The following is a 27,077-nucleotide window of genomic DNA, read 5'->3' on the forward strand; positions in this document are numbered from 1 at the left end:
TCTCTCTCTCTTACACACCCCGTCCGTCTCTCTCTCTCACACGCCCTTCCTCCCTCACTCTATCTCTCTGTCTCTCACACTGCCTCACTTGCTTGCTCTCTCTCACCCTGTCTCGCTCTCTCTCTCTCTCTCTCTCTCTCACACACACACACACACACACACACACACACACACACCGTGTCTCTCTCAACCTGCCTCCCTCATCGCTGTCTCTCACTGTCTCTCTCTCTCTCTCTCTTTCACTCTGTCTCTCTGTCTCTCATTCTTTCTCTCTCTCATCTTATCCATTCCTTTCACTCAGTCTCACTGTCTTTCTGCATTTGTCTTCCTCTCTTTGTGTGTGTGTGTGTGTGTGTGTGTCTCTCTCTCTCTGTCCGCCTCTCTACCCCACCCCCCCGTCTGTCTCTCTCTCTCTGTCCACTCTGGGCTTTGGCGCCTCTTGTTGGGTCAGGCCCATCTCAATTCCCTCTCGCCGCCCGATTCCTACACCGTGTGTTCTCCACATGGTGCCGCACATGCATCCATCATCCCTTGGTGATATCACAGACTTGGCCCGGGCCTGTGTGACCACATCCTGCTGGTTGCTGCTGTCACAGTAAAGGGGACAGTACAGAGCTGAGTCACCACGGAGAGGTCTCCCATTACCCCTCTGCAACAGGCTCAAAATTTGTCAAAGCCTCGCATCTCATGAGCTAATGTTAGTTGATCTGTGACCAGCTTTCCGACAGTATTTACATTTTCTGTTTAAATGCACAGAAAGAGAAACCGATCTCTTATTTTGTTTTGCATGCAATGTCACTGTCAGATTTCTCTCGTGTGCAGAGCTGGCAGGGTTACTGCATCTCTGCGCGATTGTGTATGAGAGCAAGTGTGTGTGTGTGTGTGTGTGTGTGTGTAAACACATAGCCAAGAATGTGCCCTGAAAAGGGTTTCTGGAGAATTCTCATTGAGTATGGAGGCTGCAGCATCACACTCTGATCCGAGTGAATCTCCCTCCTCACTGCCTCACAGCTCCATCCCTCCGTCTCCCAGATCATTGCCCACACCATTGAGAATCTCGCCTCCATTCAGAGTTGTTGTCCTGTGTGTGTGTGTGTTTGTTCCAGACCCCTTTTGGTCCCTTCAGAATGTGAAGCTCTTTGCAAGCACAGCAGTTGAGCAATGTTGAAGGAGTATTTGAGCCTGACTGTCAAGAGATGTCTGGGCTGTGTAAGGGTGGGATTGAGTCCCGACACAATTCTCAAACCCCTTCCCTTCCCAGCCCTGACCACCGCGATCTCCCCTCGGTGTGGGACCACACACTGTTGTCATTCAGAGGGGAAGCGTTGTTGTGAAGCAATGTGATGATCCCAAAGGGCTACAATTGTGGTCCCCCCTCAATTCTTTCTAGCCAGCAGACTGGCACTGTTGTAGGTTATGCAGGAATTTGCCAGCCTTCCCTCCCTCACATTTCTTTCTCTTCTTTTCACTCCTCCCTTCCCTTCACCCTTTGCACATCTCACCTCTTCTTTCCTTCTCCCAGATTTTTGCCATCCTTTTGTCTGTCAGACCATCCTTTCTCTCTCTCTTCTTATCTGTCTACTTTCTCTCTCCTCTCTTCATTCTCTTCCCTTTACCCCCTCTGTCGCCTTTCCAGTTTCTCTCCCCCATTCCCCTCTCTTTCTCTCTCTCCTTTCCCCTTTCTCTCCTTTCCCTCTCTCTCCTTTCCCCTCTCCTTCCATCCCTCTCTCTTCCCTTCCATCCCTCTCTCTTTCCTTGCTCCCCTGCCTCCCCCTTTCCCCCTCGCTCTCCTTTCCCCCTCTCTCCTTTCCCTCTTTCTCCTTACCCCTCTGTCATGTTCAGCTACTCTCACATTTCCCCCTCTCTCTCCATCCCCCCTCTCCTTCCGTCACACTCTCTCCTTCCCTCCTCTGTCCTTCCTCCTCTCTCTCTCTCTCTCTTTCTGCTTCTCTCCCCTTGCGCCTTTCTCTCTCTCCTTCCCTCTCCCTTTCCCCTTCAGTCTCTCTCTTTCCTTTCCCCTCCCTTTGTGTTTCTTTCCTTCCCTCCCTCCTTCACTCTCTGTCCTTTCCCCTTCCTTCTCTCCCTCGCCCCGTCCCACTGAAAGATAGATTTTATTGTGCATTTCTCTTTGAGTAAGAAGTGGCTGAAGTTAGTTCTGTTAGAACGAGCGAGACCCAAATGCTATTCTTTTTATTTAGAAAAAGAAAATTTTTAATGAATATTAAATTTAAGCTGGATTTAAATTATTTTAAGAAAGGAACGAGGCACTCTCTGATTTAAGTTTTAAAAAGACACATAAAAAGCAAGGTGGAGGTTTCCAGTCGGACTTGGAAACAGTCCTGTGTGAGAGAAGGTTACAATCCAAACCAGTGCAAGGAGGAAATTGAGATAAAACACATTGGCCTTAAAAATGATTGAAGAATATGCAAATGTATAGGTCACATGGTGACACTGGACTTTTATAATTCCAAATAAAATGGGATGAGAGAATCGAGGGTCTGCGTGTTATTCAACCTCAGTTTGTGTCGTTTGGCTCAGCTTTCAGTTATTGTACCTGCCAGGTGCAACCTCCCATTGGCACTGCCCCCTCCCCTCCCCCTGGCACTGCCCCCTCCTCCCCCTCGCCACCCCCTGGCACCTGTCCCCTCCCCTCCCCCTGGCACTGCCCCCTCCTCCCCCTCACCACCCCCTGGCACCTGTCCCCTTCCCATTCCCTGGCACTGCCCCCCCTCCCCCTCACCACCCCCTGGCACTGCCCCCTCCTCCCCTTCCCCTCCCCGGCACTGCCCCCTCCTCCCCCTCACCACCCCCTGGCACTGCCCCCTCCCCTCCCCCTGGCACTGCCCCTTCCCCTCCCCTGGCACTGCCCCCTCCCCTCCCTCTGGCACTGCCCCCTCCCCTCCCCCCGGCACTGCCCCTTCCCCTCCCCGGCACTGCCCCTTCCTTCCCTTCCCCTCCCCCTGGCACTGCCTCCTCCTCCCCTGGCACTGTCCCCTTCCCCTCCCCTGGCACTGTCCCCTTACCCGGCACTGCCCCTTCCTTCCCCTCACCACCCCCTGGCACTGTCCCCTTCCCTCCCCTGGCACTGCCTCCTCCTCCCCCGGCACTGTCCCCTCCTCCCCCTCACCAACCCTGGCACTGTCCCCTTCCCCTCCCCTGGCACTGTCCCCTTCCCCTCCCCTGGCACTGTCCCCTTCCCCTCCCCCTGGCACTGCCCCCCTCTCCACCTCCCATTCCCTCCTCCAGCACTGCCGCCTTCTCCACCTACCCTCCCCCGGCAGTGCCCCCTCCCATCCCCTCCCCCGGCACTGCCCCCTTCTCCACCTCCCTCCCCCAGCAATGTCCCCTCCCCTGGCACAGCTCCCTTCTCCACCTCCCCTTCCCCGGCAATGCCCCCTCCCATCCCCTCCCCCGGCACTACCCCCTTCTCCACCTCCCTCCCCCAGCAATGGCCCCTCCCCTGGCACAGCTCCCTTCTCCACCTCCCCTCCCCTGGCACTGCCCCCTTCTCCATCTCCCCTTCCTCTGGCAATACCCCTTCACCTCCCTTCCCCCAGCACTGCCCCCTTCTTCACCTCCCCTCCCCCTAGCAATGCCCCCTTCTCCACCTCCCCTCCCCCTAGCAATGCCCCCTTCTCCACCTCCCCTCACCCAGCAATGCACTCTCCCCTCACCAGCAATGCCCCCTCCTATCCCCTCCCCTGGCACTGCACCCTTCTCCTCTTCCCCTGCCCCAGCACTGCCCTCTCCCTCTGGCACTGCTGCCCTCTCATCTGTCCCTCCCTCTGGCACTGCCCCCCTCTTCCCCCTCCCCTTGCCCTGTCGCTGCCCCCTCCCCTCAGCCTGGCAATTGGATTTTTCTTTATTAATTCTTGGGACATGGGTGTAACCAGCCAGGCCAATACTAGTTGGCCATCCCTAATTACCCCTTGAGATAGCCAATGCCTTGACCCCCCCACCATAGCCTATTTTATACAGGTGCTCCCACCATGAGAGGGAGTCCCAGGATTCTGACCCAGTGACACTGAAGGAACGGCTGATATATTTCTAAGTCAGGATGGGGAGAGGCTTGAACTTGCAGGGGGTGGTGTTCCCATGTATCTGCTGCCCTCGTCCTTCCAGGGTTTGGAAGGTTGCTGTCTGAGGCCTTTTGGTGACGTTCTGCAGTGCATCTTGTAGACGGTACACACTGCTGCGACTGAGCGTCGGTGGTTTGTGGATGTGGTGCCAATCAAGTGGGGAGCAGCTTTGTCCTGGATGGTGTTGAGCTTCTTGAGTGTTGTTGGAGCTGCCCCCACCCAGGGCAAGTGGGGGGTATTCCCTCACACTCCTGAGTTGTGCCTTGTAGATGATGGACAGGCTTGCGGGAGTCAGAAGATGAGTCGCAGGATTCCTGGCCTCTGACCTGATATTTGTTGGGACACATCCTGAGACATGTTGAGGCAACATGTAGGGAGCCTTTATTATTGGCCATTTTGTCATTTGGAACAATCACTCAGTTTTATGTTGCCAATAATACTGCATTTGGATGAAATCTTTTCTCTGTCTGTTACCATCATCTTTGCCTTTTGCAGGATGAAGGTTTTTATTTTTAATCTCCACTGGCCTTCCACCTAACACACACCATCTAGTTCCTCCAGTCCCCTTCCCCCTACCAGTGGCTTCAAAACCCCTCTCTCAATTCTGACAGATGGGCGTCTCGACCGGAAACATTGCCTGCGTTTTTTGACATCCCACCTGAGTTTCATTCCGGAGTTTTTGCTTCGTTTTTATTTCGGATTTCCAGCATTGCGCATATTTTACCTTCAGCGTCGCTAAAATCCGACACGTTTTGTGAAAACCTTTCCCGTCATGCTCATCAGGACAATTTGCAAGAGCGCCCATTAAAGGCGGAAGGCAAGATGCAGACTGAGAGGATACGTGCACATGCCTTTCAACTCAACAAGACGGGTGTGGTTCTCAAGGCAGTGCCCTGACCAACCAGTGCCAACCTTCTTGAGTTAAGCTTGGCAGTTAACTGTCAATCATCATGAACGTTAGCAATTCAATGAACAGTCCCACAGAGCTCTCTGCTAAGAAGAGATGAGGAAAGGACTAATTGTAATTTATCTCTGTTCCATGTTGGTTGGATTTTTAAAAAATATTTCATGGGATGTGCTGGGCCAGCATTTATTGTCCATCCTTAATTGCCCCTTCAGAAGGTGATGTTGAACTGCTGCAGTACATGTGGTGCAGGGACACCCATGATGTCATTAAGGATGCCATTCAGGGTATTAGCACTGAAGGAAGGACGATGCTGTTCCAGGTTTAGAGACTTCCCTCCAAAATCTGTTAAAGAGATATATAATGGAGATAGCCTAGGCCTCAATTGTTATTTGGAAAGCAAGTATGAGGTGCCATGTTAGAGACATGATTTCATGAGTCCACTGCTAACATTTAATCAAAACGCACTTTATTCTTAGGGAAAGGGGACTGGATATCAGAGTCAAAAAGTGTGGTGCTGGAAAAGCACAGCCGGTCAGGCAGCATCCGAGGACTATCACATTCCCAGCTACCTTCCCCGCTCCCCAGTCCCATCCCCCTCCCCCCTTCCATTCTTAGCCCCCTTGGGCCACCCCCCACTCCCAACATTCCTGATGAAGAGCTTATGCTCGATATGTCAACACTCCTGCTCCTCGGATGCTGCCTGCCTGACTGACTGAGCCTTTCCAGCACTCTGCTGTTTGACACGTTATTCTTACAATGCAATTAAAATATAAACCAAACTTTATTGACATGGTTAACTAGATAATGTATTTAGAGTCATAGAGATGTACAGCGCAGAAACAGACCCTTCGGTCCAACCCGTCCATGCCAACCAGATATCCCAACCCAATCTAGTCCCACCTGCCAGCACACGGCCCATATCCCTCCAAACCCTTCCTATTCATATACCCATCCAAATGCCTTTTAAATGCAGTAATTGTACCAGCCTCCACCACTTCCTCTGGCAGCTCATTCCATACATGTACCACCCACTGTGTGAAAACGTTGCCCCTTAGGTCTCTTTTATATTGTTCCCCTCTCACCCTAAAACTATGCCCTCTAGTTCTGGAGTTCCCGACCCCAGGGAAGATTCTATTTACCCTATCCATGCCCCTCATGATTTTATAAACCTGTATAAGGTCACCCCTCAGCCTGTACCACCCCACCCCATAGCCTGCCATCTCCGAAGCAACCACCATCAGCATTAGAGAACCCACAATCTCTGCGGCCCTTCCCCTCCACCCCCGAGATCCCATTCCAGTGTATTACTTAACCACTAATCATCAGCTGTTCCAATATAGGCAGCAAGCACGTCCTTTGGCAAAAATGCAAAGCGGCAAGACAGTTATTATTTTCTTTCCAGTCCAGTATGAAGAAACAGTCTCTTCCTTCTGATTTCAGAGAGGAAAGCTAAGTCTTCAATATAGCAGCACAAAGAACCGTAGCTGTCTGCTACAATCGCAAACTAACTGAAAAAAAATAGCCAAAAGCAAAATCCTTCTGGATCTCTCTGAGCTTGAGCTCACCCACCCATGATTCTTCTGTCTTACTCTGGAACAAAATACCCAGGGGAAGAATATCAAAAGACAAGTCTAAGAGAGAGAGAGAAGAAAGACTCGCTGCCTTTCAAACCTGCTGAGACCCCAGCTAAACCGAAAATTCTGGAATTGAGAGAGCATGACCACACCCAGTCAGGCTGCTTCTATTGTTTCAACCTTTTAAAAAACAGCCTGGGAGACTTTGGGTTTTATCTTCTCATAGACTGCTCCCAATCTCTCTCTAAAAGAAACCAGGACAAAACACACTTCTTAAAGCCACACTAAACAAACAAAATAGAAATGGACGACCAGGTGATGTGTTGTGCCTACAGGCTGTAGGAGCTACTGGAGCCCATTGTGGTTTCATAGTGACCACACCTGTACCGAGTGTGGCTTGCTTGAAGAACTCTGGCTCAGGGTTGATGAGCTGGGGCCTGAGCTACAGTCTGCAACACATCAAGGAGAGGGAGAATTACCTTGAAGCGGGAAACCCAAAACTATTTACAAACTGCCTTCCTGGAGCAGACATCGCTGTGACCAAAACTCGCTACAGAAGGGGTAGAATGCATCCCTTAAAGGCATGGAATCAAAACAATGGCGAGTGTTCTGGGGTGGGGGAACTTGCAGGTGGGTGGTGCGCCCATGTACCTGTTGCCCTTCTGAGTAGCAGTGGTCGTGGGTTTGGAAGGCGCTGTCAGGGTGAGTTGCTGCGGGGGGGGGGGGGGGGGGGGGGGTCTTGTGGATGGTATGCGCTGCTGTTACGGAGCGTCAGTGGTGGGGTTGGAGCTGCTTGGCACTGGCTGGAGTTGGCCGTTTGGTTAGAACCGTCTGCCTGGGCGCCCTGGGCTTGGCGCAGCGAGCCACGTGGTACCACTCGGGTTTGGCAGCGTGGCAGACGGTGCGTTTCTCCAAGCACCGGTAGCAGAAGGAGTGGCCGCAGCTCCTGCAATAGACGTACTTGCAACCCCCTCTGTGGGAGACCAGGACTCTGCAGGCGGGACATGCCCGGATCGAAGGGCAGCCATGGACGGTCAAAAGCGGGTCACTGATGGTGGGGCACGACTGCAGCAGCGCCACCAAGCTGCAGTCCTTGTTCTTGCAGGCCTCTCCTTGTGCCAGACGCCTGTTCCTTCTCCTCAGGCAGTCCCAGCAGAACCGATAGGGCTTTCCCGTATTCCCTGGGCAGGCTGGGCATTCCACAAAACGCTCCTCTAGGTCCACCCTCTGCACGACGCGTTTGCACTTCGGACACTGGCAACAAGGGCAACAGCAGCACCGTTAGTGACCTTCCTCCTTCACCCCCGCCACAGTGCGCCTGCAATTGATACCATCGTATCTCTACCGTGCGGGAAGAGGCTATTTGGCCCATCAAGTCTGCACCGAGCCTCTGAAGAGCATCCTGCCCTGTCCCTGTAACCCTGTACTTTCCCAACCCACCCACCGGTGGGAGGCATGGTGACTCAGCACTGCTGCCTCCCAGCGCCAGGGACCTGGGTTCGATTCCAGCCTTGGCCGACTGCCTGTGCGGAGTTTGCACACTCCCCCTTGTGTTCCAACCCCTCCCCCAGCTGTGGGAAAAGATCTGCCAACCCATGATAGCCCGAAAGCAAACATTGGGCAAAAGTGAGGGCTGCAGATCAGAGTCTAGATTAGAGCGGTGCTGGAAAAGCACAGCAGGTCAGGCAGCATCCGAGGAGCAGGAGAATCGACGTTTCAGGCAAAAGCCCTTCATCAGGACACAAGCAAAATTGGCCAACTGTACCAAAATCACCCAGAGACCAAAGGTGTGCAGGTTAGAGTGGTTTGGCCATGCTTAACTGCCCCATAGTGTCTGGAACTGTGCAGGCTAGATGGGTTAGACATGAGAAATGCAGGGCTAAAGGGATAGGGAGTGAATCTGGGTGGAATGCTTTTCAGAGAGTCAGTGTGGACACATTGGGCTGAATGGCCAGCTTCCACATTGTATGCTCTTTCTTTGGATCTTTACAATATGGTGAAGAGATTAGTGGGGAAGCCTTTATAAACCAGCTGAGGATAACTAAAGAAAACAATAAGGGGACATGATGAAATGTGAAGCTAAGCTAGTCAGTAACATAAGATTTGTTGAGATTATCTAAAAGGTAACACAGAGGCAAGAGAGTGGAAAGTGAAGCTGGATGTCAGTCATGGAGAACAAAGAAATAGAGGAACTGAATAGATACTTTGCCTCAGTCTGGGAGACGCCAACAGCTTACCAGAACTTCAAGAGAGTCAGGTGGCAGAGCCGAGTGTAGCGGCCATCACCAAGGAGATGGTGCTGGGGAAGCCAAAAGGTGGATAAATCACCTGGATCAGATGGACTGAAGGAGAGGAGATTGTGGAGACATTGGTGATGATCTTTCAGGAATCCCTGGAGTCAGGGAGGGTCCCATGAGACTGGAAAACGGCCCATGTCACACCCTTGTTGAAGAATGGAGGGAGGGAGGGATACGGGAAGCTGTAGACCAATTAACCTCACCTTGGTTTTTTGTAAGATTTTAGAGCCTGTGAGATTGTGTGTAATGGGACTGAGTCAGCATGGCTTTGTCAAGAGGAGCTGGGTGTGGAACAGAAATACCAGTTGGGCCGAATGGCCCAGTCATGTGCTGCAAAGGGGCGCATGTTACAAACTCTCGCCGTTCGGATCAAACAGCATGTTCCTCTGAGCGTCCGTTGCTGTCCGAACTAACCAACAACCAGGATGTTGTGTGATTTTACAGTTGGGACGGCCGCTCGCGGAACAATCTGGAATGTGCCAGAAACCCAACCCCAACCCCCCCAAAACAAACCACACAAATTTTGAGATCAATCAACTGATTCACGGTGGTGGTGGCAATTCAGACACAGATGACCTATTCCCTGCAAACAAACTAAACATTTTCAATCCCTGCGCCTTTTCTGAGTTACCCAGAGTTCTCCATTGCTTTCTTCTTGGCGATATCAAATCAGAGGCAACTTCCTGACCCATCGGCACCCTTTTCACCTGAAGTCTAAATTGTTGTGACTGTTGGAAATTTGGTATTCTTGTGATTTGTCCTGGTGAGTACAAGATGGAAACATTTGATCCCAAATCTCACCTTTCAGTTCTTTTTATTGTAGCTTCCTATGAATCCAAAGGCCCGAACCAGTCTGAACCCACTCCGATCACGACTACCTGCCTTCACCCTTGGATTGATTGAGATATGGCAAGGTGTGACAAATCCTTACAGATGTAGGTTTGCTCGCTGAGCTGGAAGGTTAATTTTCAGATGTTTCGTCACCATACTAGGTAACATCTTCAGTGAGCCTCTGGACAAAGCACTGGTTTGATGGCCTGCTTTCTATTATGTTTGAGTTTCCTAGGGTTGGTGGTGTCATTTCCTGTGGTAACATCATTTCCTATGGTATAATTAGAAAGCAGGCTACACCACCAGTGCTTCATCCGAAGGCTCACTGAAGATGTTACCGAGTGTGGTGACGAAACGTCTGAAACTGAACCTTCCACCTCAGCGATCAAACCTACATCCAGAACTTCAACCTGAGCTACAAATCTTCTCAAAACTCGCTAAATTCTTACAGAGTTTGGCTTTCAACTTGTACCTTTTTGTAATATCTGGTGTCACTCTCGGTCAGTCGAGAGATCTTCTCCTCAAAGAGCTTCTGATCACTCTCAGGGAAGAGTTCCAGTCTGCGTAGTTCTTGCCAAGGCCATCTCTGCCCACAGTAGGGGCAGCTGAAGATGTAGATACCCTGGTGAGGTCAAAAGAAACTCTTAGAAACTCCTTCACCAGAGATTTAGCCTCTGCTTTCTCACAGCCAGCATCCTGCATTTATACGGCACACTGAATCATCCAAGGCATTTTTCAAAGACACGTGGGTCAACCCAACTCTGACCCTGAGACGCACGTCGGGGGATATTAAGGATGGTGGACCCAAAGACTTGCTCAAAGAGGGAGGTGAGCAGCTTTATGAGGGAATTCCAGAGCCTGAGGCCTACCTAGGCAACTGAAGACACTGCCGCCTGATGGCAAAATGTTAGGTGTCGGAAGCTGCCCGAGAGGCTGGCATGGGGAGTGGAGTGCAGACATCTCGGAGGGTGTCGGGGAAAGAGGAGGTGACAGAGGTACGAAGGGGTGTAGGGGTTGGAGGAGGTAATGACGTAGTGAAGGGTTTCAGGGCTGGAGGAGGTTACAGAGATAGGGAGGGGTGTAGGGGCTAGAGGGGGTTACACAGATAGGGAGGGGGTGTTGGGGTTGGAGGAGGTTATGACATAGTGAAGGGTGTTGGGCTGGAGGAGGTTACAGAGATAGGGAGGGGGTGTAGGGGCTGGAGAGGGTTACAGAGATAGGGAGGGGGTGTAGGGGCTAGAGGGGGTTACAGAGATAGGGAGGGGGTGTAGGGGCTAGAGAGGGTTACAGAGATAGGGAGGGGGTGTAGGGGCTAGAGGGGGTTACAGAGATAGGGAGGGGTGTAGGGGCTGGAGGGGGTTACAGAGATAGGGAGGGGGTGTTGGAGTTGGAGGAGGTTATGACATAGTGAAAGGTGTCGGGGCTGGAGGAGGTTACAGAGATACGGAGGGGTGTAGGGGCTAGAGGGGGTTACAGAGAGGGAGGGGTGTAGGTGCTGGAGGGGGTTACAGAGATAGGGAGGGGGTGTTGGGGCTGGAGGGGGTTACAGAGATAGAGGTGTAGAGGCTGGAGGGGGTTACAGAGATAGGGGGGGGGTGTAGGGGCTGGAGGAAGTTACAGAGATAGGGAGGGGTGTAAGTGCTGGAGGGGGTTACAGAGATAAGGAGGGGGTGTAGGGGCTGGAGGAGGTTACAGAGATAGGGAGGGGGTGTAGGGGTTGGAGGAGGTTATGACGTAGTGAAGGGTGTCGGGGCTGGCGGAGGTTACAGAGATAGGGAGGGGTGTTGGGGCTGGAGGGGGTTACAGAGATAGAGGTGTAGGTGCTGGAGGGGTTTACAGAGATAGGGAGGGGGTGTAGGGGCTGGAGGAGGTTATGACATAATGAAGGGTGTCGGGGCTGGCTGAAGTTGAAGAGGCTGGGATATTGAATATAGTCAAGGCTGAGTTAGGTGGATTATTGATTGACAGGGGAGACATGGCTTCTGGAGGGACTGAAGGCAGGAAAGTGGAATGGAGGGTACAGTCCGTTCAGTCAAATGGCCTATTCCCAGCTCCTAATTCTAATCCATGTGCCAAATGGGAGGGGGGGGGGTGGAACTGCCCTACCCCTGTTCAATAGTGTCCGTGGAGTATTTTACATACATGTGAGAGCACAGTCAGAGACCACAGGGTAAGGGTCTATCCAGAAGAACTGCACTCCCAGCACACCATCCCGAGTTTCTGAAGTGGGACTTGGACTGACATCTGTGGCAGAAGGGCCCAGGTAGGGAAGGAGTCACGTAAGCGGAATGAGTATTCGAAACCAGAAATCTCAATGATCAGTCTCAGTTTGCCTCCAAACGCTGTTCTCGTTCTGAGTAGCATTGCCAGGTTCAATGAAAAATTTGTGGCTGATGACTACAGACAGTTATGTATCAAAAATCTTAAAATGGAACTTTTTCTTGAATGGTCCAAATAACATTCCCCCTCATCCTATTCATAAAAATAACAAGGTAATGAAATCGTGTACTGAGGGTTAAAATTAAACTGGTACACATTAGATGAGTTCAGCTTATGATGCAAAGTAATTTTGAGTTATGTTCATGTTTTCTTCCTGCAGGAGAAGGGGAACCAGCCCTTCCAAATTGTCGGTTCGCATACAGGAAAGCAAAAATAATAATCAAATATAGCAATATTTCAAAATTCTGAGTTTAACTTTTTTTTGTTTAGATCTTGCTGTAGCTGTGGGGCATAGATAAGGACTGTTTTTCCCTAGAGTATGGAGGCTGAGGGGTGAACTTATAGAGGTTCATAAAACCACAAGGGGCAGAGATAAGGTGAATAGCCAAGGTGTTTTACATAGGGTAAAGGCGTATAAAACTATAGGAGAAAGTGAGGTCTGGAGATCAGAGCTGAAAATGTGTTGCTGGAAAAGCGCAGCAGGTCAGGCAGCATCCAAGGAGCAGGAGATTCGACGTTTCGGACATAAGCAACGTCGATTCTCCTGTTCCTTGGATGCTGCCTGACCTGCTGCGCTTTTCCAGCAACACATTTTCAGCTATAAAACTATAGGGCATAGGTTGAAGGTGAGAGGAGAGAGATTTAAAAGGGACCTGAGGGACAACTTTTTCATGCAGAGGGTGGTGCGTGTGGAGAATGAGCTGCCAGAGGAAGTGGTGGAGGCTGGTACAATTACAACATTTAAAAGGCATTTGGATGGGTACATGAGTAGGAAGGGTTTAGAGGGATATGAGCCAAGTGATGGCAAATGGGACTAGATTAGGATATCTGGTCATCATGGACAGGTTGGGCCGAAGGGTCTGTTTCCGTGCTGTACATCTCTATGACCAGGTGGCAGTGGGCTGAATAGTCTGAGATGTTTGGGAAGGCGAGGATAATCTGAAGGAATAAAAAGGACGACCGAGATACCTACCGAATCCAGAAGTGTTCTGATGTGTATCTTCATATCGCTGGTATTCTTGAAGTGCTCGCACATGGTTCTAGTTTCTGAGCTTCCTGCTGAAGAAAATATCTTTAGATACTCTGCAGCTTGAAGGGACCCAGGTTCGATTCCAGCCTCGGGCGACTGTGTGGAGTTTGCACATTCACCCCGTGTCTGCGTGGGCTTCCTCACACGTATAAAGATGTACAGGTCAGGATGGATCGGCCTTGCTAAATTGCCCCAGGGGCGTGCAGGTTCGGGGTGAGGGGGAGGTGTTGGCCATATGAAACGTAGAGTTACCGGAATAGGGTGGTGGGAGGGGAGTTGAGTCTACTCTTCGGAGAGATGGAATGGACTTGTGACATGTTCCCATATTGTAAGGATTCTGTTGGAAGCTTCAACCTGTATTGAACTGGTGAGAGTCAAAGAGGCAGAAAAATCTGCCTGAGATCTCTTAAGTTCCCTTCTCATAACGGTGAATAAATCCTGCCTTTCAGCTGCAGCTGGGACTCCAAGGCATTGTCTCGGAATAATGGGTCGGCCAATGAAGAGAGAGATGAGGAGGACTTTCTTCTCTCACAGGGGAGCGAGTCTGTGCAATTCTTTACCATCCAGGCTGGGTCAATTAAGTATGTTCGAGGCTGAAACAGATTTTTAATCAGTAATGGACAAAGGGAGAAGTGCAGAGTTAATGATCAGATCTCATTGAATGGCGGAGCAGACTCGATGGGCTGAACGGCCTCGATCTGTCCTGTGTCTTATTTATGGCTGTTTCTCCTGTCACAGTGTCAGGGGACGCCATTACACTCACCATCACGGAGAGATTGAAAATGTGTTGCTGGAAAAGCGCAGCAGGTCAGGCAGCATCCAAGGAGCAGGAGAAGGGCTTATGCCCGATATGTCGAATTTCCTGCTCCTTGGATGCTGCCTGACCTGCTGCGCTTTTCCAGCAACACATTTTCAGCTCTGATCTCCAGCATCTGCAGACCTCAGTTTCTCATCATGGAGAGATTCTCAACTAACAAGGGAGCCTAAGGTTAGCAGGGGTTGGGCTTAACAGTGGGTTCAAGGCCACGATTAGTTCTCACTGAATGGAAATGTGAACCCAAAGGGCTGTTCCTGCCCCCTTACAGGCCGACATTTTCCCATTGAATTTTGCAATGTCAACAGTCACTGTCATTGTAGGCTGTGGCCACTTGGCAGCGCTGTGGTGCACCTCTCAGGTGAGCTGTCTACTTTGGGGATCCATTGAAACCTCCATCCCTTCCCCTGAGCAGCACCGCGATGTGACATCTGAAAGCCAAAATACTTCCTTCCTGCTTTCAAAACCTGAGATGCTTCAGCAACAGTTCCCTCCCTCTCTTTCCGGCTCGGACTCACAGCGGTTAAAGTATCTGAGCAGAATGGATCTGTTACAAGGATGTTGCCAGGGTTGGAGAATTTGAGCTACAGGGAGAGGCTGGGGCTGTTTTCCCTGGAGGCTGAGGGATGACCTTATAGAGGTTTATAAAATCATGAGGGGCATGGTCTGGATAAATAGACAAGATCTTTTCCCCAGGTTAGGGGAGTCCATAGCTAGAAGGCACAGGTTTAGGGTGAGAGGGGAAAGATTTAAAAGGGATCTAAGGACTATATTTTCACACAGAGGGTGGTGTGTGTATGGAATGAGCTGCCAGAGGAAGTGGTGGAGACTGGTACAATTACAGCATTTAGATACTTACAGTGTGGAAACAGGCCCTTCGGCCCAACAAGTCCACACCGACCCGCCGAAGCATAACCCACCCAGACCCATTCCCCTCCATTTACCCCTTCACCAAACACTACGGGCAGTTTAGCATGGCCAATTCACCCTGACCTGCACATTGGGAGGAAACTTTACAAGGCATCTGGATGGGTACATGAATAGGAAGGGTTTGGAGGGATATGGGCCAAATGCTGGTAAATGGGACTAGACTAATTTAGGATATCTGGGAGGCACAGCCGAGTCGGATGGAAAGGCCTTTCTGTGCTTTATGACTTTATGGCTGGCTGTTCGACTTTGAGGGCCATCGTAATGGCACTGTCCCATTGTGAAATTCCTGTTCCGGTCAGAAGGGCTGGAAAATCCCCCAGACGACTTTGGTCTCCTGACACGATCAGGTGAAATGGGAAGTTCCCCAGACCTTTCTGTTTTAAGGGAAATCCCAGACACCCCTGTCCTCCGAAACGCAGGCAGCTCACAGTGGACTGACTGAGCAAGAGGTGGGGAAGTACAAAGAGTGTTTTTAGTCAGTCATTCTGCAGGTCTGACAATGTAAACCTCTTGGATTCACCAATCACCTGCCAAACCGAGCAGGAGAGTTCTACCGAAGAGCCCACCACGTCGCTGTGGGTCTGGAGTCACATGTAGGCCAGACCGGGTAACACCAGCAGATATCCTTCCCTAAAGGGTGGTGTGAACCAGATGGTGTTTTTACAGCAATGGTTATAGTTGTCATGGTTACTGAGAGTAATTTCATTCCACGTACATGAATTTGATTTCCAACACAAGGATGTGGGATTTGACACCATCTTCCTGAGTGAAGCCTTCATTTGGGTCTTTGGATTACCTGTTTGTTCACATTACTGCGAGGGCAAGAGCTTCCCAGAGTGAAATAGAATTAATGAAGCATTGTTAACACATAGACACAGAGCCACACACAGGCACAGTCATACCCAGCCACAGAGCTACACACAGACACAGAGCCACATACAGACACAGAGTCACACACAGACACAGAGCCACACACAGACACAGATCCACACACACAGACACAGAGTCACACACAGACACAGAGTCACACATAGACACAGATCCACACACAGACACAGAGCCACATACAGACACAGAGACACACACAGACACAGAGCCACACACAGAGCCACAGACACAGAGCCACACACAGACACAGATCCACACACAGACACAGAGCCACACACACAGACACAGAGTCACACACAGACACAGACCCACACACAGACACAGATCCACACACAGACACAAAGCCACACAGAGGCACGCACAGACACAGCTATACACAGACACAGATCCACACACAGACACAAAGCCACACACAGACACAGATCCACACACAGACACAGAGTCATACACAGGCACAGACCCACACACAGACACAGAGCCACACACAGACACAGATCCACACACAGTCACAGAGTCACACACAGGCACAGATCCACACACAGACACAGAGCCACACACAGGGTCATACAGAGACACAGTGCCACACACAGACACAGAGTCATACACAGGCACAGATCCACACACAGAGTCACACACAGACACAGAGCTATACGCAGACACAGAGTCACACACAAGGTCATACAGAGACACAGAGCCATACACACGGACACAGAGCCACACACAGACACAGAGTCACATACAGACACAGAGTCACACACAGACACAGAGTCGTACACAGGCACAGAGCTATACGCAGACATAGATCCACACACAGACACAGATCCACACACACACAGAGTCACACACAGACACAGAGTCATACAGAGCCACACACAGACACAAATACACACCCACACAGACACAGAGGCACACAGACAGAGCCATACACAGAGACAGACACAGAGGCACACACAGACACAGAGCTACACACAGACACAGAGTCGTACACAGACACAGAGTCACACACAGACACAGAATCACACACAGACACAGAGCCGTACACACAGTTACACACAGACAGAGTCATACACAGACACAGAGTCACACACAGATACAAATACATACCCACACAGACACAGTCATACACAGACACAAATACACACCCACACAGACACAAATACACACCCATGCAGACGTAGTCATACACAGACACATAAATACCCATGCAGACACAGACACAAATACACAGTCATACATATACACATCCGCACAGACACAGTCATACACAGACACAAATACACACCCACACAGTCATACACATAAATATACCCACACAAACACAGTCATACACATATACACACCCGCACAGACATAGTCATACACAGGCACATACATACACCTGCACAGACACATATACACACCCACACATAGTCATACACATATACACACCTGCACAGACACATATACACACCCACACAGACATAGTCATACACAGACACACCCGCACAGACATAGTCATACATATACACACCTGAAGATTTTCCTGAAGAAGGGCTTATGCCCAAAACGTCGATTCTCCTGTTCCTTTGATGCTGCCTGACCTGCTGCGCTTTTCCAGCAACATATTTTTAAACTCTGATCTCCAGCGTCTGCAGTCCTCACTTTCTCATAGTCATACACATATACACACCCACACAGACACAGTCATACATATATACACACCCGTACAGACACAGACATACACACCCGCACAGACACAGTCATGCATATATACACGCCCGCATAGACACAGTCATACACAGACACATATATACACGCCCGCACAGACACAGTCATACACATACACAAATATACACACCCACACAGACACAGTCATACATATATACACACCCGTACAGACACAGACATACACACCCGCACAGACACAGTCATGCATATATACACGCCCGCATAGACACAGTCATACACAGACACATATATACATGCCCGCACAGACACAGTCATACACATACACATATATACACACCCGCACAGACATAGTCATACACATATACAAAGCTGCACATAGTCATACACATATACACACCCACACAGACACAGTCATGCACAGACACATATACACACCCGTACAGACATAGTCATACATATACACACAGACACAGTCATACACATACACAATTATACACACCCACACAGACATAGTCATACACATATGCACCTGCACAGACACAGTCATACACAGACACATATATACACACCTGCACAGACACAGTCATATACATACACATATACACACCTGTACAGACATAGTCATATACATATACACACCCGCACAGACACAGTCACACACATACACACCCACATAGACATGGTCATGCACATACACACCTGCACAGACACAGTCATACACAGACACATATATACACACCCGCACAGACACAGTCATACACAGACACATATACACACCCGCACAGACACAGTCATACACATATACACACCCGCACAGACACAGTCATACACAGACATATATATACACAACCGCACAGACATAGTCATACACAGACACATATACACACCCGCACAGACACAGTCATACACATATACACACCCGCACAGACACAGTCATACACAGACACATATATACACAACCACACAGACACAGTCATACACAGACACATATACACACCCACACAGACACAGTCATGCACAGACACATATACACACTCGTACAGACATAGTCATACATATACACACCCACACAGACACAGTCATACACATACACAATTATACACACCCACAGACATAGTCATACATATACACACCCACACAGACACAGTCATACACATACACAATTATACACACCCACACAGACATAGTCATACACATACGCACCTGCACAGACACAGTCATACACAGACACATATATACACACCTGCACAGACACAGTCATATACATACACATATACACACCTGTACAGACATAGTCATATACATATACACACCCGCACAGACATAGTCATACACATATACATACTCAGACAGACATACTCATACATATACATACCCGCACAGACACAGTCATACACATACACATATACACACCTGCACAAAAACAGTCATACATATACACACCCGCACAGACACAGTCATACGCAGACACATATACACACCCGCACAGACACAGTCATACATATACACACCCACATAGACACAGTCACACACATACACACCCACATAGACATGGTCATGCACATACACACCTGCACAGACACAGTCATACACAGACACATATATACACAACCACACAGACACAGTCATACACAGACACATATACACACCCACACAGACACAGTCATGCACAGACACATATACACACTCGTACAGACATAGTCATACATATACACACCCACACAGACACAGTCATACACATACACAATTATACACACCCACACAGACATAGTCATACACATACGCATCTGCACAGACACAGTCATACACAGACACATATACATACCTGTACAGACATAGTCATATACATATACACACCCGCACAGACATAGTCATACACATATACATACTCAGACAGACATACTCATACATATACATACCCGCACAGACACAGTCATACACATACACATATACACACCTGCACAAAAACAGTCTTACATATACACACCCGCACAGACACAGTCATACATATACACACCCGCACAGACACAGTCACACACATACACACCCACACAGACACAGTCATACACAGACACATATACACACCCACACAGACACAGTCATACACATATACACACCCGCACAGACACAGTCATACACAGACACATATATACACAACCACACAGACATAGTCATACACAGACACATATACACACCCGCACAGACACAGTCATACACAGACACATATATACACAACCACACAGACATAGTCATACACAGACACATATACACACCCACACAGACACAGTCATGCACAGACACATATACACACCCGTACAGACATAGTCATACATATACACACCCACACAGACACAGTCATACACATACACAATTATACACACCCACACAGACATAGTCATACACATACGCACCTGCACAGACACAGTCATACACAGACACATATATACACACCTGCACAGACACAGTCATATACATACACATATACACACCTGTACAGACATAGTCATATACATATACACACCCGCACAGACATAGTCATACACATATACATACTCAGACAGACATACTCATACATATACATACCCGCACAGACACAGTCATACACATACACATATACACACCTGCACAAAAACAGTCATACATATACACACCCGCACAGACACAGTCATACACAGACACATATACACACCCGCACAGACACAGTCATACATATACACACCCACATAGACACAGTCACACACATACACACACACCCGCACAGACACAGTCATACACAGACACATATATACACAACCGCACAGACATAGTCATACACATATACACACCCGCACAGACACAGTCATACACAGACACATATATACACAACCGCACAGACATAGTCATACACAGACACATATACACACCCGCACAGACATAGTCATACACATATACACACCCACACAGACACAGTCATACACAGACACATATATACACAACCGCACAGACATAGTCATACACATATACACACCCGCACAGACACAGTCATACACATATACACACCCGCACAGACACAGTCATACACAGACACATATATACACACCCGCACAGACACATATACACACCCGCACAGACATAGTCATACACAGACACATATACACACCCGCACAGACACAGTCATACACATATACACACCCGCACAGACACAGTCATACACAGACACATATATACACAACCGCACAGACATAGTCATACACATATACACACCTGCACAGACACAGTCATACACAGACACATATATACACAACCGCACAGACATAGTCATACACATATACACACCCGCACAGACACAGTCATACACAGACACATATATACACAACCACACAGACGTAGTCATACACAGACACATATACACACCCGCACAGACATAGTCATACACATATACACACCCACACAGACACAGTCATACACATATACACACCTGCACAGACATAGTCATACACATATACACACCCACACAGACACAGTCATACACATATACACACCTGCACAGACATAGTCATACACATACACATATACACACCTGCACAGTCACATATATACACAACCGCACAGACATGGACGTGCACATACACACCTGCACAGACACAGTCATACACAGACACATATACAGACCCACACAGACACAGTCATACACAGACATATATACACACTTGCACATAGTCATACACATATACACACCCACACAGACATAGTCATACACATACACATATACACACCTGCACATACACAGACACATATATACACACCCGCACAGACACAGTCATACACAGACACATATACTCACCCGCACAGACACAGTCATACACAGACACACATATACACACCCGCACAGATACAGTCATACATATACACATAAACACACCCGCACAGACACAGTCATACATGTACACACCCACAAAGACACAGTCATACACATATACACACCCGCACAGACATAGTCATACACATACACATCTGCACATAGTCATACACAAAAATACACCCACACAGACATAGTCATACACATACACATATGTACACCCACACAGACATAGTCATACGCATACACACCTGCACAGACACAGTCATACACAGACACATATATACACACCCGCACAGGCACAATCATACACAGACACATATACTCACCCGCACAGACACAGTCATACACATATACACACCCGCACAGACATAGTCATACACATACACATATGCACACCTGCACAGACACATATATACACAACCGCACAGACACAGTCATACACAGAGCTGGAAGTTTTTGTTGCAAACGTTTCGTCCCCTGGCTAGGAGACATCATCAGTGCTCTGGAGCCTCCTGCGAAGCGCTTCTTTGATGTTTCTTCCGGTATTTATAGTGGTCTGTCCTTGCCGCTTCCGGGTGTCAGTTTCAGCTGTCCGCTGTAGTGGTTGGTATATTGGGTCCAGGTCGATGTGTCTGTTGATGGAATTTGTGGATGAATGCCATGCCTCTAGGAATTCCCTGGCTGTTCTCTGTCTGGCTTGCCCTATGATAGTAGTGTTTTCCCAGTCGAATTCATGTTGCTTGTTGTCTGAGTGTGTGGCTACTAGGGATAGCTGGTCGTGTCGTTTCGTGGCTAGTTGGTGTTCATGTATGCGGATTGTTAGCTGTCTTCCTGTTTGTCCTATATAGTGTTTTGTGCAGTCCTTGCATGGTATTTTGTAAACTACATTAGTTTTGCTCATGTTGGGTATTGGCTCCTTTGTTCTAGTGAGTTGTTGTCTGAGCGTGGCTGTTGGTTTGTGTGCCGTTATGAGTCCTAGGGGTCGCAGTAGTCTGGCTGTCAGTTCTGAGACGCTCCTGATGTATGGTAGTGTGGCTAGTCCTTTTGGTTGTGGCATGTCCTCGTTCCGTGGTCTATCTCTTAGGCATCTGTTGATAAAGTTGTGCGGGTATCCGTTTTTGGCGAATACCTTGTATAGGTGTTCCTCTTCCTCTTTTCGCAGTTCTGGTGTACTGCAGTGTGTTGTGGCTCTTTTGAATAGTGTCCTGATGCAGCTTCGTTTGTGTGTGTTGGGGTGGTTACTTTCATAGTTTAGGACTTGGTCTGTGTGTGTTGTTTTCCTGTGTACCCTTGTGGTGAGTTCTCCGTTATCACATATACACACCTGCACAGACACATATATACACACCCGCACAGACACAGTCATACACAGACACATATCAACACACCCGCACAGACACAGTCATACACAGACACATATATACACACCCGCACAGACACAGTCATACACAGACACATATCAACACACCCGCACAGACACAGTCATACATGTACACACCCACAAAGACACAGTCATACACATATACACACCCGCACAGACATAGTCATACACATACACATATACACAGCTGCACATAGTCATACACATATACACACCCACACAGACACAGTCATACATATACACACCCACACAGACACAGCCATACACATATACACACCCGCACAGACATAGTCATACACATACACATATACACACCTGCACAGACACATATATACACAACCGCACAGACACAGTCATACATATACACACCCGCACAGACACAGTCATACACAGACACATATACACACCTGCACATAGTCATACACATATACACACCCACACAGACATAGTCATACACAGACACATATACACACCTGCACATACACAGACACATATATACACACCCGCACAGACACAGACACATATATACACACCCGCACAGACACAGTCATACACATATACACACCCGCACAGACATAGTCATACACATATACATATACACACCTGCACATAGTCATACACATATACACACCCACACAGACATAGTCATACACATACACATATACACACCCGCACAGACACAGTCATACACAGACACACATATACACACCCGCACAGGCACAATAATACACAGACACATATATACACACCCGCACAGACACAGTCATACATAGACACAGTCATACACATATACACACCTGCACAGACACAGTCATACACAGACACATATAAACACACCCGCACAGACACAGTCATACATGTACACACCCACAAAGACACAGTCATACACATATACACACCTGCACAGACACAGTCATACACAGACACATATAAACACACCCGCACAGACACAGTCATACATGTACACACCCACAAAGACACAGTCATACACATATACACACCTGCACAGACACAGTCATACACAGACACATATAAACACACCCGCACAGACACAGTCATACATAGACACAGTCATACACATATACACACCTGCACAGACACAGTCATACACAGACACATATAAACACACCCGCACAGACACAGTCATACATGTACACACCCACAAAGACACAGTCATACACATATACACACCTGCACAGACACAGTCATACACAGACACATAAACACACCCGCACAGACACAATCATACACAGACACATATACTCACCCGCACAGACACAGTCATACACATATACACACCCACACAGACACAGTCATACACAGACACACATATACACAACCGCACAGACACAGTCATACATATACACACCCACACAGACACAGTCATACACATATACACACCCGCACAGACACATATATACACAACCGCACAGACACAGTCAAACATATACACACCTGCACAGACACAGTCATACACATACACATATATACACACCCGCACAGGCACAGTCATACACAGACACATATACACTCCCGCACAGACACAGTCATACACATATACACACCCGCACAGACATAGTCATACACAGACACATATATACACACCCGCACAGGCACAATCATACACAGACACATATACACACCCACACAGACACAGTCATACACAGACACACATATACACAACCGCACAGACACAGTCAAACATATACACACCTGCACAGACACAGTCATACACATACACATACATACACCCACACAGACATAGTCATACGCATACACACCTGCACAGACACAGTCATACACAGACACATATATACACACCCGCACAGGAACAATCATACACAGACACATATACACACCCGCACAGACACAGTCATACACATACACATGTACACACCCGCACAGACACAGTCATACACATATACACACCCGCACAGACACAGTCATACACAGACACACATATACACACCCACACAGACACAGTCATACACATATACACACCTGCACAGACATAGTCATACACATACACATATACACACCTGCACAGACACAGTCATACATGTACACACCCACAAAGACACAGTCATACACATATACACACCCGCACAGACATAGTCATACACATACACATATACACACCTGCACATAGTCATACACATATACACACCCACACAGACATAGTCATACACATATACCCACCTGCACATGCACATATATACACAACCGCACAGACACAGTCATACGCATACACATATATACACCCACACAGACATAGTCATACGCATACACACCCGCACAGACACAGTCATACACATACACATATATACACACCCACACAGGCACAATCATACACAGACACATATATACACCCACACAGACATAGTCATACGCATACACACCCGCACAGACACAGTCATACACATACACATATACACACCCACACAGACATAGTCATACACAGACACATATATACACACCCGCACAGACACAGTCATACACATATACACACCCACACAGACATAGTCAAACACAGACACATATATACACACCCACACAGACTCAGTGAAGCACAGGCATAGTCATACACATACACACCTGCACAGACACAGTCATACACAGACACATATATACACACCCGCACAGACACAATCATACACAGACACATATACACACCCACACAGACATAGTCATATATATACACACCCACAGACACATATACACATACACGTATACACACCTGCACATAGTCATACATATACACACCTGCACAGACACAGTCATACACATACACATAAACACACCCGCACAGACACAGTCATTCATACACACCTGCACATAGTCATACACATACACATAGACACACCCGCACATAGTCATACATATATACACACCCGCACAGACATAGTCATACACAAACACATATACACACCTGCGCAGACACAGTCATACACATACACGTATACACACCTGCACAGTCATACACATACACATATACACCCGCACAGGCATAGTCATATATATACAGATATACACACCCGCAGAGACACAGTCATACACATACACATATACACACCCGCACATAGTCATACACATATACACACCCACACAGACATAGTCATACACATACACATATACACACCCACACAAATACAAATACACACCCACACAGTGTCATACATATACACAAAATATACACCCATACAGACACAGTTGTACACACAGAGAGACAGAGACATACACACCCTGACAAACACACATAAACACACAAATCAACCAACACACAAAAACTGACCAATCTCTCACACACACACACACATACATATATACACACACACACACACACACACGGAGACACACAATTAGAAAGGGAACATTGACCGATCTATGCTCTCCCCTATCGCCAGCCACTGTGCACTATTCAGCCATGGGAGGCATCACGAGCAAGTCCCCGATTCTCCTGTATTTTCCGGGAGAATCACCATGATCAGACCCGAGCTGATGCCTATCCTCAACAACCGCCAGACTGAGACCGGAACCAGGGGCAGCCGATCGGGGCAAGGTCCTGATAGCCAAGGATTTCCAAAGTGGGGTTGGGAGCCCGGGCTGGGGTTGGTGGACCGGAGCTGAAATCCTGGGCTTGCCCAGACTGACTCAGATTGATTTATTTAGTTATTGTTACATATCCCTTATTACAAAACACGGTGAAAACTGTCGTCACTTTCCAACTTCATCTTCAAAACCCACAAAAATAAACCAAAACATAAGGGGCAGGAATATGAAGGAAGTTGCCAGTGCTCCATCAAGACTCGATACTGATGTGTGATTTTTAACTGGGGCGCGGTTGCAAATGGTTTGAGTCTGAGACAGAACTCTGTTCCAAATCTTTCTTCCCCAGTTCCTGTTGTCTGGTAACAGGGTGTAGATCACCTACCTGCCAGACCTTCAGAGTTACCGGCGAAATTGGGCTCCATTTCTTGTGACCAGCCAAACAATGTTCGGCGACTCTGCTACACAGGCACCCGAACTCTGAGAATCCCGGCTTCATTTCGCTTTCACTTGTCCCACTGTTGACATAAGAGCCAGCCCAAAAGTGTCACAAACTGCGAGGTGATTTGCTGATTCAGAGATAGTGAACGTCCAGCCATGAACTTCCACCCACCAACCCCCGCATTTAATAGCCCTCCTCCTCCTCCAAATACTAAGTACAATTGCAGGAACTCCCCAGGGTAGATATCATGGGAAACCCCCTGTAAATACTGACACACTCCCTACCCCCCTCCCCTCGGGAAACCCCCTGTAAATACTGGCACACTCCCTACCCCTCCCCTTGGGGACCCCCCTGTAAATACTGACACACTTCCTACCCCTACCCTCGGGGACCCCCCTGTAAATACTGAC

At 48.4% G+C, this 27,077-nt stretch overlaps 1 protein-coding gene across 4 annotated transcripts; it reads right to left on the bottom strand.

Annotated features, from left to right (window-relative positions):
- Nucleotides 1-7,292: 7,292 nt before the first annotated feature.
- On the bottom strand, nt 7,293-26,828 carry LOC132835267 (uncharacterized protein DDB_G0292642-like). Of its 4 annotated transcripts, none has more exons than XM_060854670.1 (4): nt 26,611-26,828; nt 13,101-13,183; nt 10,161-10,310; nt 7,293-7,814 (listed from the first exon to the last, which is right to left on the bottom strand). In XM_060854670.1, exons 1-4 carry the CDS (start codon nt 26,648-26,650, stop codon nt 7,332-7,334), a joined length of 756 nt encoding a protein of 251 aa, XP_060710653.1. In that variant the 5' UTR covers nt 26,651-26,828; the 3' UTR covers nt 7,293-7,331. The 4 variants fall into 4 exon arrangements, with proteins under 4 accessions (XP_060710653.1, XP_060710651.1, XP_060710654.1 ...); XM_060854668.1 differs by having other exon boundaries at nt 13,101-13,186; XM_060854671.1 differs by lacking the exon at nt 26,611-26,828 and adding an exon at nt 17,300-17,378.
- Nucleotides 26,829-27,077: the final 249 nt, after the last annotated feature.

Source organism: Hemiscyllium ocellatum, chromosome 44, assembly GCF_020745735.1.
Source record: "Hemiscyllium ocellatum isolate sHemOce1 chromosome 44, sHemOce1.pat.X.cur, whole genome shotgun sequence".
NCBI classification, from domain to species: domain Eukaryota; kingdom Metazoa; phylum Chordata; class Chondrichthyes; order Orectolobiformes; family Hemiscylliidae; genus Hemiscyllium; species Hemiscyllium ocellatum.